The 17,967-nt window shown below is 33.5% G+C and overlaps 1 protein-coding gene across 2 annotated transcripts in view; it reads left to right on the forward strand.

Moving 5' to 3' along the window:
• Positions 1–17,967, forward strand: part of LOC111515850 (uncharacterized) — a 36,150-nt gene that overhangs the window by 11,025 nt on the left and 7,158 nt on the right. The window contains exons 2-3 of one of the 2 annotated variants that reach the window (XM_074179966.1): positions 10,001–10,386; positions 16,163–16,279. In XM_074179966.1, the coding sequence (XP_074036067.1) occupies positions 10,011–10,386; positions 16,163–16,279 (493 nt within the window). In that variant the 5' untranslated portion in view covers positions 10,001–10,010. Of the gene's footprint in view, positions 1–9,921; positions 10,387–16,162; positions 16,280–17,967 lie in introns of those variants that run through there. The other variant, XM_074179967.1, reaches the window with a different exon arrangement.

A 17,967-nucleotide genomic window follows, 5' to 3' on the forward strand; every position in this document is an offset into this window, starting at 1 on the left:
GATGCAATTGCATCAAAAATGACTCATTGGAAATTCTCAGTTAAAAATTACGTATCGCGTTTTACTACTATTATTTTCAACTGAATGAAGAAAATAGAAACAATATAGGAATGTAGGCTTTTACAGCTGGCGTCAATGTTTTGGTTGGTTTCCGGGTTTCATTGTGGTCTCCTTTGGTTACAATCTCCAAACGTTATAACTGTAACTACGGCAGTCATCTCCTTGACTAGTCAACTGAAACTTTCAGTAGACACGGTGTCAACTGAAACGTGTCAACTGAAACTGTGTCAACTGAAAGTTTCAGTTGACACATCAAGAAGAGTACTTCGACCACGCCACTGAAGATGATTTTATGCAGTCGAAACGATTGGCAATCATAACCAAAGAAGACCACGGAAAAACCGGAAACCAACCAAAACATAAACATAGTATTTTTTTTCATGACATTCAAATACATCCAGCATGGGAGTTTATTAATTGAACTTCCATGTTGTGGCTTGCGAAATTGTGCTTGTTCATGTTTCCAAAGCTTTCTCAAAGACCATCAATGGTTGCTTGTCTACCAACATTTGTTTCTCGGGGATCCACAGTAGGTAACTTTAATCCTTTTTCTATTGTACTTACTTCAATGATATAAACCTTCTCTTTTTTCCATTTATATGTTACTGGTTATCTGTACCGACAACCGATTCAGTAGATTCCTCTGTTCAGAAATTTAACTGTATTGTAAATAAATTAATTGATTAAAACGTTCAAAATTTTTTAAAAAGTAGACAGTTTCCTTCATACCATTCTACTTCAACTATCAAAATAATAAGAGAAAAGCTAAGTTTAAAAAAAGTGGAAACTGTATTAAAACTTGAACGATTTAAATTCATTCAAGCTCCTCCGCACTAGATCAAAAGCAATGATAAAGAAAGATTTCGACAATTACATTTTAAACGTCGAGCAGACGTAGAAAATAATTTGAATTGTTTTTGAAGCACTCATGAGATAGCAAATTTATTTTCAAAATTTTTCATTGACGTTTTTGTTGATGAACAAAATACATTTTCTCAGGACCAATTTACTAAAACGAATTATAGTTCTAATTTATCACAAACTATTTTGAGTAAAAAAGAAGTTGAACAAGGTTTATAGAATTAAATGTTAATAAAGGCTCAGAACCTGATCGAATACTTGCAATTTTCTGCAAAAACTATGCTTATACTTCATGTACATCTCTAACATCTTCTTATTAATATGTCTCTTCGTTGTGGATATTTTCCTGTCTGTTGGAAAATAGCGAGAGTAATACCCATTTTTAGAAACGAACGGAAAGATAATGAAGAAAATTATCGTCCTATAAGGAAAATATCAAGAATACCAAATGTCGATGCGTTAAATGGGGTAAAATAATCTTGCAATATACTTCAATATTTTTAATACATCATAATTTACGGCCAAAAAAACTATTAATAGTTTTATCGTTATTGTGTTTAATTATAATTCATCCTTCATTTTAGACACTATGTAATGTGTATTAAAGGTTACTTTCTATTCAATATTAATTCAATTGTGTGGATACTTTACTTGATTTATCTGTTAGTATCCCGAATATATAAATAAATAAATTATACCAATACTTGTGGAAATTTTAATTGTGAATAGATTCACTCTTTACATACGAGTTGCAGTCCTCGTGGTTCTGGTTTCCTCTACGAAACCCTTCATCACTGGGAAGGATCGATTGCAGCTTGAGAAATGGTTCTGATGCAGATTCTGAGAAACATGTTCTTCCTTACGAATCAGTAGACAGTTGTCCTGAAAATCATGACGAAGAATTTCAAGAATGAACTTTTAACGATGAACGAGAACGGAAATGTTTCCTACTTATTCACCAAACTCAAACAATTGTTCATGCAGTTGCCGTATCGTAAATATGTATCATCTTTCCACCCAACCGATTTCCTGTAGTTTTTGAATTCCACTAGATACTTGTTTGAACAACAAAAGGATTGTTCCGAGTACTTTTGCTGGAAAAATCCTCAATTGTTTACTTTGTAGTAACTGTTCCAGAGTTAGTAAAAACAAGTATAGCTGAGGCACCAGTTAATCTAATAATAACACTGATGATCTTCAAACATGACTCAACCTCTGACGGAAGCACCAAACTCTTACGAAGGTTCGTAATAGATGTACAGTTCAATCTAGCAGACCACTATTGTAATCTTCATGCAGTCATTGTTCACTGTGGTTCTGGCGTTGAATCTGGTTATTATTACGCCTTGGTCAAAGATGAAACGGACTGATTTAACTTTGGCGATAGTCGCGTCACTAAGTTTTCTGGCAATATCTTGAATTTATTGGAGTCTCTGGAGACACCCTACATTTTGTTTTATGAAAGAGAGGACAGTAGCAGATCAAGATCTTCAGATGATGTGGTGCTGCTGGTTTTTCCGGGTTTTTCTGCAACTGAAAAAGCAAATGCGCCACTGGAATCAATCAAAAGTCGCCCTGGAGCGCCAAATAATTTTTGTTGTTGTTTCATATTTTCATGATTTGTATTAGTTTCTCGACGAGTTTATGAATAAATTGAATTGACTTGGAATCTATTCGATGATCTGCTCGGAGTTTTACAAAAAATCTGTCCACTACAAAGTAAACATTAATTTTTGACTTTGTGAGAGTTGACCTAGACATTCGATTGTGACCCTCACGTTATTCTACTAACAAAATTGGGTCCTCCTTTTTAGTTTTTCAAGTCCCAATGTATTTCGGTAAATAATAAGCAGTGTTATCTCAAAATGAAAACGGGGTACTTCAAGGTTCAATCCTTGGTCCCCTACTATGCATTGTTTACATACTTTACCTATATCAATACATGTTTTTTTTGCTGATGACACTACTTTCATCAAGTCTGACAAGGACGTTCAAGATTTGCGGCCATGATCTGAATATACATTGGAAAGGGTAGAGTACTGGTTACAGATATACTCAGATACAGATATATATATATATATATATATATATATATATATATATATATATATATATATATATATTTATATATATATATATATATATATATAACAATAACTGTGCCAGGGTTGATTATTGAATAAATCCAATTATCAGCATAGGTGAGAAACTGGTAGTTTCAAAATTGAAATTACTGGTACTATTCGATTAACGATTTTTGAATATGTATCCGTTACCATTTTCAATTTCAATGTGTTGTCCATTCATTTGAAATTTTATAAAAAATATAATAATTTTGATTAATTTCAATATACTCTAGTAACAATTTAACTTGTTACAAATGTACCAATAATATGTGAAGTGGTAAATATTTTATTCTTTCGATACTAATAAAAACTTGCCTTTGACGGGTGCATCAACTGCATTTCGAAAGGCTGATAACAGGGCCGGAATGAGCTATGCGTTCACCCATTTCACATTTGAGTGTATTGCACATTTATTCTTCTGCACATTTGTTTTCATGTCATATGAAGAATAATGTAACGTTATTTATTTGTCTCTTGATTTTTATGCCACAATATCCTGACGGATAGAAAAGCGTTTTTCTAACAATATTGAAAACAACATTTTGCTTTGCTGAATTGTACAGAAAAATTCAGATAAAATAATTGATGTATTAGTTAGGAGTTGAAATCAAGTAGGTTCATAGCAAATTCCAAAACTTTAAACGGATATGAGATAACAAATTAGAAAACGAATATGGCGAAATATATCACATTATTTTTTATCAATTAGTACACTAAAATACCCGCCCAAAGTCCCACCTTCTTCCGGAAACCAGCAATCTTGAATCTGAATTGTTTGCAATCAATTTAGAACCATAATAAGTAACTTAATAGGACTCCCTAAAAAGCGCACGCGTCAAATTTCTTTCAACTATTCCTCACTTCTTGAGAAAATATTACAGTCCTGCTAGAACTACATTAGTTATAGTTTCAATTCACATATTTTTGATATCCATTATTTTATGGCTAGTCTTGAAGCTAGATCGAATAACAGTGTTGTGTGCAATATCATGTCATTTATAGCCACAATCAAAATTTTTTTCAATTGAGACTTTTTTACTACCTCTTGGTTCATCTTGGTTTGGTTTCAACTGTGCTGCTACATTACACATAAAGGTTTGTATCTATATTTTTCCATTACAGATTATCCACTACCATGTCAACCTGAATTCTAAGGAAAAACAAGGGTCTGAAAGATCAAGTGAAAATATCTACCAAAGGTGCTCTGTTAGTACTTGAATTATTTCATTTATAAAAGATATTATGAAGTTCTTCTGGATTCATAAATATATTCATTTTGAGAAAATGTCAAATAATAAATCAAAATCCTAAAGATTTGCTGTTCGAGAAAATATAGTTGAATTTGTTGGAAATACTAATTTCATTTGATGAGCTGAGCCTCAGATATTTTCTCAAAAAGGAATGAAACGGTTGCCAGAGAGGTTGAACGCTTTATTGAAGTTGAAGTTTATTATTCATTTGGAAAATTTTTTGTAAAAATCTATTATGGGACCAAATATGAGTATTTCAATTTTCAGAACATACTGCTACTATCTTTGCTTAGTCAAAATTGGAGAATTTTTATTAGCAATTTTTTTATGGAAAAATTAGAGTGATTCATTCAGAGTGACCCAAACTATCTGTGACAAAAATTCAAAAAAATATATATTTATTAACTGAAAACAAAATATTTAAAAAATGTAAACATCAAATATGATACCAACTGAATTACATATGACTTCACATACAACTGACCCATAATCAGACCTAGTATTTCAATTCAGTCTTAGTTGCCATGGAAATAGTTTTACTGTTCAACATTTGTAATAGCTGTAATAGCAATTCAGGAATACGCGACGGACTGTGGCAGCTCATCGATTTGAGGTTCAAATCAGTATACCTCGAATTTTACTCTTTCATTTGGAGAACTACGTTTATGTAAAATAAACCTCCTGGAAATGTTTTTTTAAATGAATTTTATCTCCAGAGATTCAAATGCAACGTGAATCGCTACAAATAAAATGCTCGATATCGATAAATTTTATAAAAGTGTAACCAAACTTGCTAGATCAAACTGTATCTTATATCTTTTGAATATATAACTGTACATTCATGACGTAATATATCTATCACCATATGTTTCATAATTTTTATAACCGTGAAATCTATAACAAATGCAAATGCAGATGAAATCTTTAGCAAATGATAGTTCCTCACTCTCTTTTTTTGGGAAAGGTATTCAAAATTTACAGTTTCTCCTAATGTTTCCTGAATTATTTTTGACTAAATTGACTCACTTTTGTACATGATGAATTCTTTTAACTACCAATTCACCATCTCTCCTATTTGCTGTAAATCGCGACGATAAACAGAATGTAGAATTTTTATAGTAATTTTAACATATTCATAAAATGAAATCTATCAATGTTTTGATAGTTAAAATACCAAAAACTCAAAATATATTACATTCATCATCTATTATTCATACCAAATTAGAGTTTTCTAGGAAAATAAGCTAAAAAATAACAATGAAAAATTAGAAATGAAACTTTCTATGTTTTTTACCACTTTTATTTGTAACTAACTTTATTACAGTTTCGTCCTATAAGGACAATTTCAAACTCATAGATTAACGTATGTCCTTATAGGACTTATACATTAATGTATGAGTTTGAAAATGACTTTATATGACTTATACATTAATGTATAAGTTTTTGTTGTTTGTTTTCATTTGTAACTAACGTTACTGCAGAGTACTTTAATCTTGCCTCAAAATCAAATATTTGAAGGCTCCTTGTATATTACATGTGTTTTACTGTATTTTGTTAGTATATGTTCAGTTTTAGGGAATGCACATATGGTTTCCCATATGGTGCATACTTTGGGGATGACACTGTACATTAACATATGTCATTTTAGGACTTATACATTAATGTATAAGTTTAAACATATCTTTATATGACTTATACATTAATGTATAAGTTTGAAAATGTCCTTATAAGACGAAACTTCGTTGGTTACAAATAAAAGTGGTAAAAACATAGAAAGTTTCATTTTTCATTATAATTTGCTACCACGTAGCTACTACATCCATCAATTCATTAAAAAATTACACTTTCTTAAACTAATCAGTTTGAACTGAGCTATATATAGTTTTCGATTCAAACTTTAACTTCATGAATTCTTGAACGTTAATCACTAAGATATTTTATATTATTTCCAAATCCTTCGAAAGTGGAATAGTTTCAAATAAAATGAATATTGCAATAGTTTCGGAAGTCTATCAAAGTGGCAAATGAAACAATTTAAACAATAATCAACCAATATCTGTGCTTCCAGTTTTCGCAAAAATCTTATAGGAACTGATATATACAAAGCTTTTGAATTATCTTGAAAACAATAACCTTCAATATAAAGGTCAATACGGTTTTCGCAGATCTAGCGATACAGAAACAGCGGTAATGGATGTAGTGTCGCAAATTCAAATGGAAATTGATGAAAATAAGAAATGTTGTCTCTTGTCCCTCGATTTGTGCGAAGCTTTTGATTCAGTTGACCATGGTATATTGTTGAAGAAATTATTCAATATTAGAATCAGAGGTAATTTTCTTAAATGGTTTCAAAATTAGTTGTGTAATAGTGTCAAACAGTGAGGATGACAGTGTTCCATGTAAGTGAAATTTTTCTCCTTTCATTGATTATATTGTGTAGGAACCCTGTAAATGATATCTGGCTCGATTCCATTACGAATGTTTGGAATAGGTACAAACGGAATAGAGAAAAGTGTTTTTTGTATAATAGTTTTTTTTTCTGAAGACAAAAAACAAGTACTACAGGAAAATCCTTAAAGCCCTCTTAGAGCGGTGCCTGTGCGAAAGAAGTGATTTACATTGGATTTGAATCGCTGGAGGCGAGGGCTTTTTCTTCCTGTTTGTCTCTGAAAGTTACTTCTTTACATGATGTACACATCTTTGTATAATGTTAATTTTTGAAATTGATTGCTTCCTTCCTTTCTTTGGAAGATTCAAACATTTCTTGTATCAAGATGGAGAAACAGAAGGCCAAAAACTTTTTTCCCAGAAGACAATATGTTTATATAGGTAATCAAAAAAGCTCTCTTCGAATTATAACTTGTGTACGTGTACCCCAAGAATCCATCCTTGGTCCTTTTATTTCTTCATTTATTTTAATTCTCTAGCCAATTTGAAGTTGAATGGTATTATAAAATCATTTGCTGATACTACTATTATACATTTCTCAGAAAGTTAGGAAGAATGATTTGGATGAAACTCTCATTCGGCTTACTGAACATAAACTGTGTATCAATTCCAATCAAAATGGCGATTACTATTACATTTTGATTAATTGGGGCTTGGTGTTAGTCCAAATATAAACATCTTCAACTCCATCTTCCATAGTTAATTATAACCACTCTTCGTCTTATTATCAACTTTATCGTCTGTCATCATAATAACGTCTACCAAGATATCATCCAAGATGAAACAAAATTATGAAAAGGGATTTTCATTTTTTCCTAGTCACTATACATCACGTGAAGGATCTTTCACAATCTACATTTGATGTTCCATTTTTTTGGGACCAATATCCCCTTTACTCTTTATATGGTAATAAGATTTTGTTACAAATTCAATCAAAATAATGTGAAAACTTCAGAAATATAATCTGTAGATTTATTCGAAGAGTCAATAACCTCATATTTCATGATCGTTGATAGAAATCTTGTTACATTAAGTTTTCTTGAGCAACCGTAAGAAAAAATATGGGTACAGAATGGATGATGAAATCAAAGCAAATTTCATTAATATGGTAAAATCATTGCAGTCAATATTTTGCAGGTGAATATGAGTCAGATAAATTCACATGTTGAATTTCCATCGATGTGAATACTTTTTCGAAAACGAAGATCTGGGAATATTTCAGAAAAAGTAGTTTCAAATGTCAGACAAATTTACATATTTCAAAACTCCATCGATGTGATTCGGAATCGCAAATATACAATTCACAATTGTGATTAACTACCAAGGAAACCCAATTTTCCAGCTCTCATGAAAAATATGAATTGTCTGAAAGCACTTTCACAATTTGTAGAATATTCAGTAGAAACAAAGTTTTCTTCTTCTCCCGAAGAGGCCAACGTGAACTTGGTTGGTGAAACGCGCGTTGAGAAAAGTATAGATATACTGCAGGTCTGTTGTTTGGGAAAAGTGCTTATTTTATTTCATCATGTGTTTTTCAAATAAACCCAACTTTCAGCATTGGGTATTATTTATTAAAATTAAAACTCATTTACACATACACATAAAAATAACCGCACCTAATCTTTAACAAGGACGTTATGAAAAAGGATAAGAGTGTAATGGCGTATGCCTCACAAATTTTCCATTTGTTTATATGAGTTTCTATGTCATTACTCTTCAGCGATTAAAATCCAATGTGGATCGCTACTTTCGCACAGGCACGTTGATGATTTTCCTGTAGCGTTTGTGTTTTGTCCTTAAAAAAAGCTGGCCAATAAAGAATTTGTCGCGCTCTAGCTTTAACTTTTTCTATAATCATTTGACTTTCATGTTATAAATACAACATTTTAGAACCACAATCTTGTCAGTGGACAGCAAGAGTCCATCAAAAAATGACAATGACTCTTTTATTTTGAAATAATATGTGGGACACATTCTGGCACGTTATTTTTATTTTCAGGCCAAGCATCAATGGAATAATTAGCAACAGTATTCAATTTCACATCCTGCTTTAATGGTTCTATAAATTGATTTGTTCGCTCATCAGATATCGGAATAATTTTTATGACTGAATGAACTACAAAATTGACTTCACAATTTGATTTCGAGCCCTTTTCTGATAAAAATGCCCATGTAGTCTAGTTCACTAGTGCCTATCAGGTCAAACTGTTTTCACCGCCTCCAAAATGTATGAACGAGGTTCCATTCGATTCGGAATGGCATGTAGATTATTTTTGAAAAAATTCAAGTATCGCTTGCAAAAATTGCAGACAAATATCCCAAAAACCATTTGACATTTTTCTGACATTTTTTAAATGTGAAAAAAAAATTAATAAAAATAGGAAATTCATCAAAAAAAGTCATGCGTCCCGGAACGGTAGGACCAATAATTATTGTTTTTCGCGGAGGCCCTAAAATGGGTAATGTGACTTGCGCAAGACACGCAAACTTTGGACCTACAGTAAAAAAAATCATTCTTTTTGTTACCAGTGAGCATATGGTCGTTTATATACTAAATACATTAAATATATTTTCATTATAACTGTTTCAATGGCCATCTTCAGAAACGAACAAAATTTAAGTTCATACGCGGATTTTCCTCTGCTGATTATTTTTATTTCTCAACTTCTTCGACAGGTTTCGAGAAAGATGCAAATTTCATTCATTTCTGAAGACGGAGGCAGATTTTGCCTCCGAAACGTTAAGATAAGTATTGTGTAATTTCTTAGCTCTTATTTTGAACACTTTTCATTGCGAAAAATACTTTGAATTTACGCAGTAACTTATTGGGGTAAACTAAAAAGTTTGCCTTTTTTACATTTTTATAAAGTTCTCCATTATAATTTTCATATTTTTCATCAAATATCCAAAGAAAGTAGAAAAAAAGAAGTATGACTTTTCCAACACATTTTTGCGATAAAAAAAGTGCCTCAAAGGTTTTTTAAATCTTGTTGGTTAATTAAACCAACAGGGTACGATTTATTCGAAAATAGTGAACTTGTTTTATAAGCAAGTACGTCTCTGGAAACTCTGTATAACAAAAAGGTTTTCGAATGAGAATTCAAACAAAAAATTATGCAAGGGTGGTCGTAGTTGAATACATTCTGTATATTATTTACGATTTCGATAATATTCGAGATATGAGTATTTAGGAATGTTGACTAGCAAAGTTTTAACGTTATTTTTCCATATTATTTTCATCATGTACAATTTTAGGTCTAAATAAATGGATTTTATACATTCTCCAACACACTTATCAAGAGATGCTACCAATGGATCATCTTTGACTATGGAAAATGCAACTTTCCACTGGTTGGAGCAGAAAATCCAAGAAATACAATTGGAGCATAGAGTAGAACTTGTCCAAACTAATAGTCCCTATATTTTATGTTCCAAATTACCAGCTCACTGGCGATCAAACAAAAAACTTCCCACTCATTTCAAAGTTGTTGCTATAGTAACCGTTGAGGATGGCACGATTGTTACTATTATGGCAGGAAATGATGGCAACTCGTGTGCAAAACTGATAAATTATACAGCTGTTATGAAAAATCGGGTGGCAGAATTCAGTGATCTGAGATTTGTTGGAAAAAGTGGAAGAAGTAAGTTAACCATTTACTTATAATTGAAACATTAAGAAAACCGCATTGTAATATTATGTTCTTTTTTATACCGATTCCGATACAATATCTTCAATAACGACTTCTACTTTTTGATGTATCTACTTCAATTTACCACAATATCAATTGGATCCCATTATTCTCGTCTTTCGAGAAAAATTCTGAACTTCCAATTGCTTAATTTACAGATGGGAGTATGTAGGTATCAAAGTTTGGATTGGCAGAGTTCGACCCTGCCAAACCTAAATAGTAAAATGTGCAAAAACGGCCCACTTTCTGTACCGAGCCAGCAACAATCAAGTAGTTAGTACGTTTTGATTGATGAGTTTGAAATCCAGTTTGCTTGTTTTGATTATTCGAATCAACAATTATCCCAAGAATCGACAGGGTCGAACTCAGCCAATATCCAACAACAAGTGAAATACAGTTTTGGTTGAGTATATGAGGTGATGTATTATAATTCAATAACACAGCCTTAGGCAAAAAACAACATTTTCCAAGTAAACAGTGTGAAATCAAAGTAATTGATACGATGACTTTTCGACTAAATTAGAATCAAAACTGATTGATTTATCATGCAAATATTCCATCATTATAACTGGAGATTTCAATATAAATGTTGCCAATACTGACTCAAATTTGACACACTCCCTCATCAATTATATATTTGAAGTGTGTAATGGCCCCAATTCTATTTCATATTCCCAAATAGGAAACATTTTCAATAAATCTTTTCCACATCAAAGAATTGAACTGAAAAAAAAAAAACACTGGCTCACGAAGGTCATACAGGTTTCCTCTAGAAATATAAAATTATTCAATTATATACAAAATTTACGGATAATACACCTATTCATAACTATGTTGAAAAATATAGAAATACTCACATATATAAAACTAATTATGTGCAAAAAAGATCCACTACCAAAGCAGTATAAGCAAGCAAGCAATAAATCAGCAGATATGTGGTCCATGATTGATGATTTTAGTGAAAAACAAAGAAAAGAGCGAGTTGATATTCCTATGAACGCAAACAAACTGAACAATTACTATTGCTCTGTAGCAGGGGTCTCCAAACTTTGAAGCCTTCGGGCCATAATGATTTTTTCAGTTTGTTCCAAGGGCCAATTTCTGCCCTTAACTATATTTCTAGACTAGGATAGTCGCAAAGTGCGTGACCTAAGCAAACTTACGCTTTTTTTGCATTTCAATTATTATTGTGTATTGTAACACTTAACGACATCTAGTGGCGAGTAGTGGTACAATGTACTATCTTTTTCAGCTACCCGCTAGGTGGCATTAGGCGTAATTAAATATTTGGAATTACCGCGTTGATTAGAGAAAGTTCTGGTTCTAGCTAGTGTATTCCGATCACCTCGAGTTGGCAGTAATAATTGTATATAAAAAGGCTAGCGGCGCAACTGCGAGTTAGTCTGCGTAGGGAAGGCGAAGAAAGCGAAACTGCCTATTGTGAAATAAAATAACACCCGTCAATAAAAGTATTTTGATTTGACTTATTGTTTTTATGTGTGATTTGTTAGTATAGAAAAGAAGCGAAAAATCGACAATGAATGCAGAACGTTCCAAGAAAAATGGAACTCTCAGTATTTTGTGATTGAGTCCAGTAATAAGGCGCTATGTTTAATTTGTAATGAAACCATAGCTGTTCTCAAATACTATAACATTAAACGACACTATGAATCGAAACATCTTCAAAGTTACTCCAAGTATACAGGAAGTTTGCGAAAGGAAAAATTTGAAGCTTTGAAACGCGGACTCAAATCGCAGCAATCTTTGTTTACCAAAGCGAATACTGAACAAGAGTCTGCAACTCGCAACCAGCTTTCGTGTGGCTCTTGAAATCGGAAAACGTGGCAAACCATTCACCGATGGAGAAATGATAAAAGAATGCTTGATTGCAGTAGCCGAAGAAATATGACCCGAAAAGGTAAATTTATTTAAAAGTGTCAGTTCGTCAGCAAACACCGTGGCTCGGAGGGTGCAAGACATCGCAGAAAATATATCATCTCAACTGTCTGACAAAAATGGACATCATGAGTGGTTTTCTCTAGCATTGGATGAGTCAACGGATGTGTTAGATACTGCTCAGGTGTTGATTTTCATTCGCGGAGTAGATAAAAGCTATGAAGTGTATGAAGAACTTCTTGATATTGATAGTATTCATGGCACGACAACTGGAGCAGATAGAGCAGATATTTTTGAGGGAGTTGAAAATGCCATTATTAAAAAGAACCTTCGATGAAAAAATTTGAAATCTATAACAACTGATGGAGGCAAAAATATGTATGGTAAAAATAAAGGAGTGGTTGCACTTGTGTCAAAGGCTGTAGAAAATGATGGTGGTTCAAAACCATCAGTCTTACATTGTATCATTCATCAACAGTCCTTATGCGGAAAATGTTTGGATATGTCTGAAATTCTAAAACCAGTCGTATCAGTTGTTAACTTCATCAGATCCACTGGGCTGAATCACCGACAATTCCGCGAGTTTATTCAACAGATTGGAGAAAATGATTTACCATATCATACTGTCGTCGCTGGCTTAGTTGCGGAAAAGTCCTTAAGCGCTTTTTTGAACTTCACGCAGAGATCGAATTTTTTTTAAATGAGAAGCAGCGTCCTTTTGCCGATTTAGAAAATAGTGAATGGATGTGGAAGTTAGCCTTCTATGTCGATTTGACAAATCATATGAACGGCATTTAGCGGCTACTCCAATAATTATGCCCTTCGTCAAGCTAAGACTACCCGTACCATCCTCTACTCTAGTCAAAGACTCCTTATATAACAATTTACATTTACCTGACCATATTAAAATTTTAGAGGATAACTGTAAATTTTGAAAAATCGGTAAAAGATGTATTATGTGGTAGACCCTATTATAGTTTAGAAGAGTTCTACGAGAACAGTTTTCTCTATTTTATTTTATCATCTGTTTTTCTACTATATAGACAAATATTTTAAACTTTCTGATATTGTGTAATATCTTTCTTCAATATTCGTATTTTTATATGTGTTTGTTTAGAGCATTAAACGTATGTCTATATTTGTGCATATATATTTATTTACTTTGTATTTCAGATATTTCAATATGATTTGTACTCTACATGTATGTATACTCGTATGTGTGTATAAAAGTATATATAGTTGAATGGTGGCTGAAGGAAATTTACAGCTTTGTCAATAAGACCTGATATTCTTTGGACAATGAAACATATTATTATTATAATAAATTGATGGATATAGTCGTTACTACGTGGTAGAAGATCATAAAAAATGAGAATTGAAACTTCCTATATTACCATACCTCTTGTATTTGTAACTAACGTTACACCAGTTTCGTCCTACTAGGACATTTTCAAATGAATACAATGAATAGATAGTTACTATTATTATTATTATTTATTATTGAGTGACATAAAAACATAGGAAGTTTCAATTCTCATTCTCATATTATTATTATTATCATTAAATCTCTTGTTTAATTGTATGTTATTCTAGTTGAAATTACTCGTTTTTCACGAATCATAATCATGCAATACAATCTGAAATTCTCGAGCCGATCTTATTTAGTTTCTATCATGACTGTTCGTGTACAACTTTGAGAAATACGAAATAAATCCGGAAAATAAGAAAGTACTCACTTCCATTATGTATTCACTATGGACATTGATAGTTTCCGCCCTTTCAACTTTAAGACGGGGAATGATATCAAAATTGGACAAAAAAAGTCAGTTCACAGTGGATGATACTTTTCGATAAGAAATTACTATGGATCTTCACCAAGTAACGTCCGAATCGATCAGAAAATGCAATGGTGTTGCATAACTCGTCGTTGAGACAGCGCTACCAACGCCTTTTTAATGAAAATGAGGGTCTTTTGATACCTCTAGCCAACACTTCATTATTTTTGGAGATCTAATAAGCCGTTCATGTATTTCAGTAATATAGGGTCTTTCATCAAGCGCTTCGTATCACACACCTGCATACACCTGCGACTCAAGAAAACCCCACAAGAAAAAGTCCGACGGGGTCAAATCGTACAATCTCGGTGGCCAGTTCAAATCACCTCCACGTGAGATGACCATGCCCTCAAATGGCTCGTGCAGAATATCCAATGTGGCATGAGCTGTGTGGCAAGTAGCGCCGTTCTGTTGAAAATACATGTCGTTGGTGTACAGAGTCATCCAACTCAGGCCAAAAGAAGTTGGTAATCATCGACCTATAGTTAGGTTAGGTTAGGTTAGGTCCAAAGTGAGTGGGTTTATTCAAATCTCCACCGCAACCCGTAAGGGTTTATTGTGGCTCACACCTATTCACACTCGGCCAAATAAACCCGGCTTCTTAACGAAGCCGATTAGTTTGTATGGTGAGTGGTCTTTCAGGTCAGATGGTAAGAGTACGGCTCTGTCGAACTCTAAAAACGTGATTCGGTCCCCAGCAGGGCAGGCACAAAGTATGTGCTCTGCTGTTTCATCATTTTCCAAACACAGGCAACGCACACTGTCTTCCGACAGTCCGAGTCTCGGCATATGATGATTCAAATGACAGAGACCTGTAAGAAGGCCTGTTAGACATCGTAGTTCATCCCTATTGTAGTCCAACAACTGTTTGGTATCCAGCTTCGAAGGCTGTATAAACGACCTATAATGCTCGCCGTTGATAGTGATGGCCTACCTAGTGACTAGTCAATGTCGTTCTCAAAGGAATATGGACCGATGATGCCGCCAGCCCAAAATCCACACCTAACAGTTACTTTTTCTGTATGCATTGGACGGCTCTTGGATCTCATGTGGAATGGTATGGTCCCAAATTAGACAATTTTATATGTTCACGTACCCATTCATCCAGAAATGGGCCTTATCGCTGAAGTGGACTCAAATTTATCCACCACATTGCCATTGCGAATAGTCTTCTCAGTAGAACGATTATGGCAACCGTAAAATGGACGAAGCGCGCGGTACGTTGCCAGAACATAACACCCATTTTGATAAAACAATTTTATTATTTGCAAGTGTTGCGTCAATGCTATATCCATCCATGGTGATTTGACAAAACAGACTGAATAAATGACTACAACAAGATTGCTGTTATCAATTGTAAAAGTTCAGAAGTCCCTGTTAAAGACACTATATCCGTTTGAAGAATCTGCAGACAATATTATAATTTAGAGAAAAAATTATTCAAAACTCATTTCAGTTTATATCAACAAGTGTTTAAATGAGTATTATAGATATGTTGCGAATGAACCTGGTATATTTGCAGTGCTTACGCACTGGGTTCTGGTTTAACGAACAGGATATTTACTTTTAACATGGTTTCTACCTCATGCCCGTCTTCATCAAAAGCTAGAGCTGCAAAATCTGTCCTTCAGCACGCATGCTTGCGTTACAGTTCTTCATTCGCTTGCAAGAAACAGACTTCAATAATGCTGCTCGGTAAGGGATAAGGGGGTCAAGTTTGAATATCAATTGTTGTTTGCTTATATTTCAACATTGAGTTGAAAAACAGCCTTGGCTGATACTCCGCCTATTCACCATATACTGGAAGTTTTTTCTTTGTTTTTGTTATTGTTCCTGTATACTGTTTTATTTTATTTTTATCTATTCCATTTGTATTTTTATGGTGAATAAAGACGTATTATTATTATTTCCAACACCAGTGATAGGAGCTGGTGGTTGTTTTAAGAAGAATGCTAACTTATAAGTACTACGGATAGTGTTATATCATTTTTTTCCAGATAAATACTTTACAATCACCATCACGTTGTCAACTTATCCTCCTCAAGTGGCATTGTACAACAGAGCAATAAAAGTTACAGTAGATGGTCCTAGAAATTCCCGATCTGTTAAATCAAGTGAGTAATAATGTTATAATCATTAAAATCGTTTTCAGATCCTCAATATAGTTATTTATTGAACTGGTCAGCATGAAAAGTTCCACAGGAAACTTCAAGCGCTATGATTTGATTGAGTGTAAAGTTCTGATTCAGTTCTGTTTCTAGTTTTTAAGAACAAAACAGAAGCAGTATAGGAAAATCCTTAAGGCGCTCTAAGAGCGGTGCCTGTACGAAAGTAGTTATTCACATCGGATTTGAATCGCTGAAGATTCAAATTCATTTGGAAAAATGTTCTTAGGGAGTTTATTCCAGTTTACTCTTAGGAAGTTTATTCTTAGGAAGTTTATTCCACAAATCTCCAACCTTTCTTCGATGTTCCAGACTATCAAGGTTGCAAGTGATGTTCGCGTTCGCGTCTCCAATCGGGCGTCTCTTTTCCGGATGGAATCCAGCAGCTTCAGGTTATGCTTAGTAGCGCAGCTCCATACAAGAACAATACTCCGAAGTGGGTCTGGTCTGAGCTTCATAAAGCATTCAAAGTTGCTGAGGTGTATACAGTTTTCCGGTTCGGAACAGTGTTTCAAGCTTTTGAGAAGCGGCTTTTGCAATTCCAGCGACATGATTGTGCCAAGAGAAATTGGTGTCCATTTTAACCTCCAACAAACTTATCGAAGCAGAAGATGGAATTGTCTGACCTGACATTAGTATATCCGGTTCGGAGACATTTATCTTTTTGGAAGAAACCGATGCCTAGGTTTTTGTGGCATTGAATTAAACTTGGTTTCTTTCACCTCAATTCGAAATTACCTCAAGATTCTTGGTTTTTTCCAATAAGTCCTTGATATACAATATAGGTCCCTGGAGAACACCAGCGCTTATGGTAAAAGTATTCGAGATCTATCCGCCTACGGCGACTAGCAATGAACGTTCTTCCAGGAAGCTAAAGAGCCATACATAAGAATGATCCAATAAGCCATAGCATCGAAGTTTGGCCAGCAAACCCTCAAGCCACACACGGTCAAAGACCTTAGAATTTTCAAGCGTAACAGCTCTTAACTTTCTATGTTCCTTGATTGCGTTATTCCAAATATGGGGACATATAAATAAATTAAATATAGACCGATTAGTTTATAAATTTTTTCATTCTTCACAGCGCGTTCTCCTTAGGAAAATGTGAGAACTAACAGACTGTGTCCAGTTGATAAATATAACTTCCTGTGATATCGATATCAGAAAACTAATACTCTGATACTACTTTAATGAATCTAGGTTACGATATATATTTTTTTGTGAAAGTATTTCAATTACAATTAGTTTCAGCATCCTAGCTGAAACGTTTCGACTAATGGGACTCAAGATCGGTCAGGATTGTTATAGGTCAGTCTGTATCCGACTTCAGCATGAAGACTGCTGATCTTTTGAAATATCTTCCAGGCTTCTGGAAAGATAACAAAATGATACAAATGAAACACCCTGTACATTCTAATATTTCTGCAACAATTCTGGATCAGAATGTGACATTAAAAAAAATTACACTTACTTGATTTTTTTAATCACATTTACTATTGCCTAAGGTCAGAAAATTAAAATCGGTGAGGAGTGTGATAGATAGAATTGAAACAAGTTGGCAGGACTGTTCTGCTTTGTTTTGTTTTTCTGCTTTTTTCCAAATGGTGACCACTTTTTGATAAGTACTTTCCGAAAAA

Source organism: Leptinotarsa decemlineata, unplaced genomic scaffold (genome assembly GCF_025532065.1).
Source record: "Leptinotarsa decemlineata unplaced genomic scaffold, Ldec_3_MD MMD2_tig00026282_RagTag_RagTag, whole genome shotgun sequence".
In the NCBI taxonomy this organism is placed as follows: Eukaryota; Metazoa; Arthropoda; class Insecta; order Coleoptera; family Chrysomelidae; genus Leptinotarsa; species Leptinotarsa decemlineata.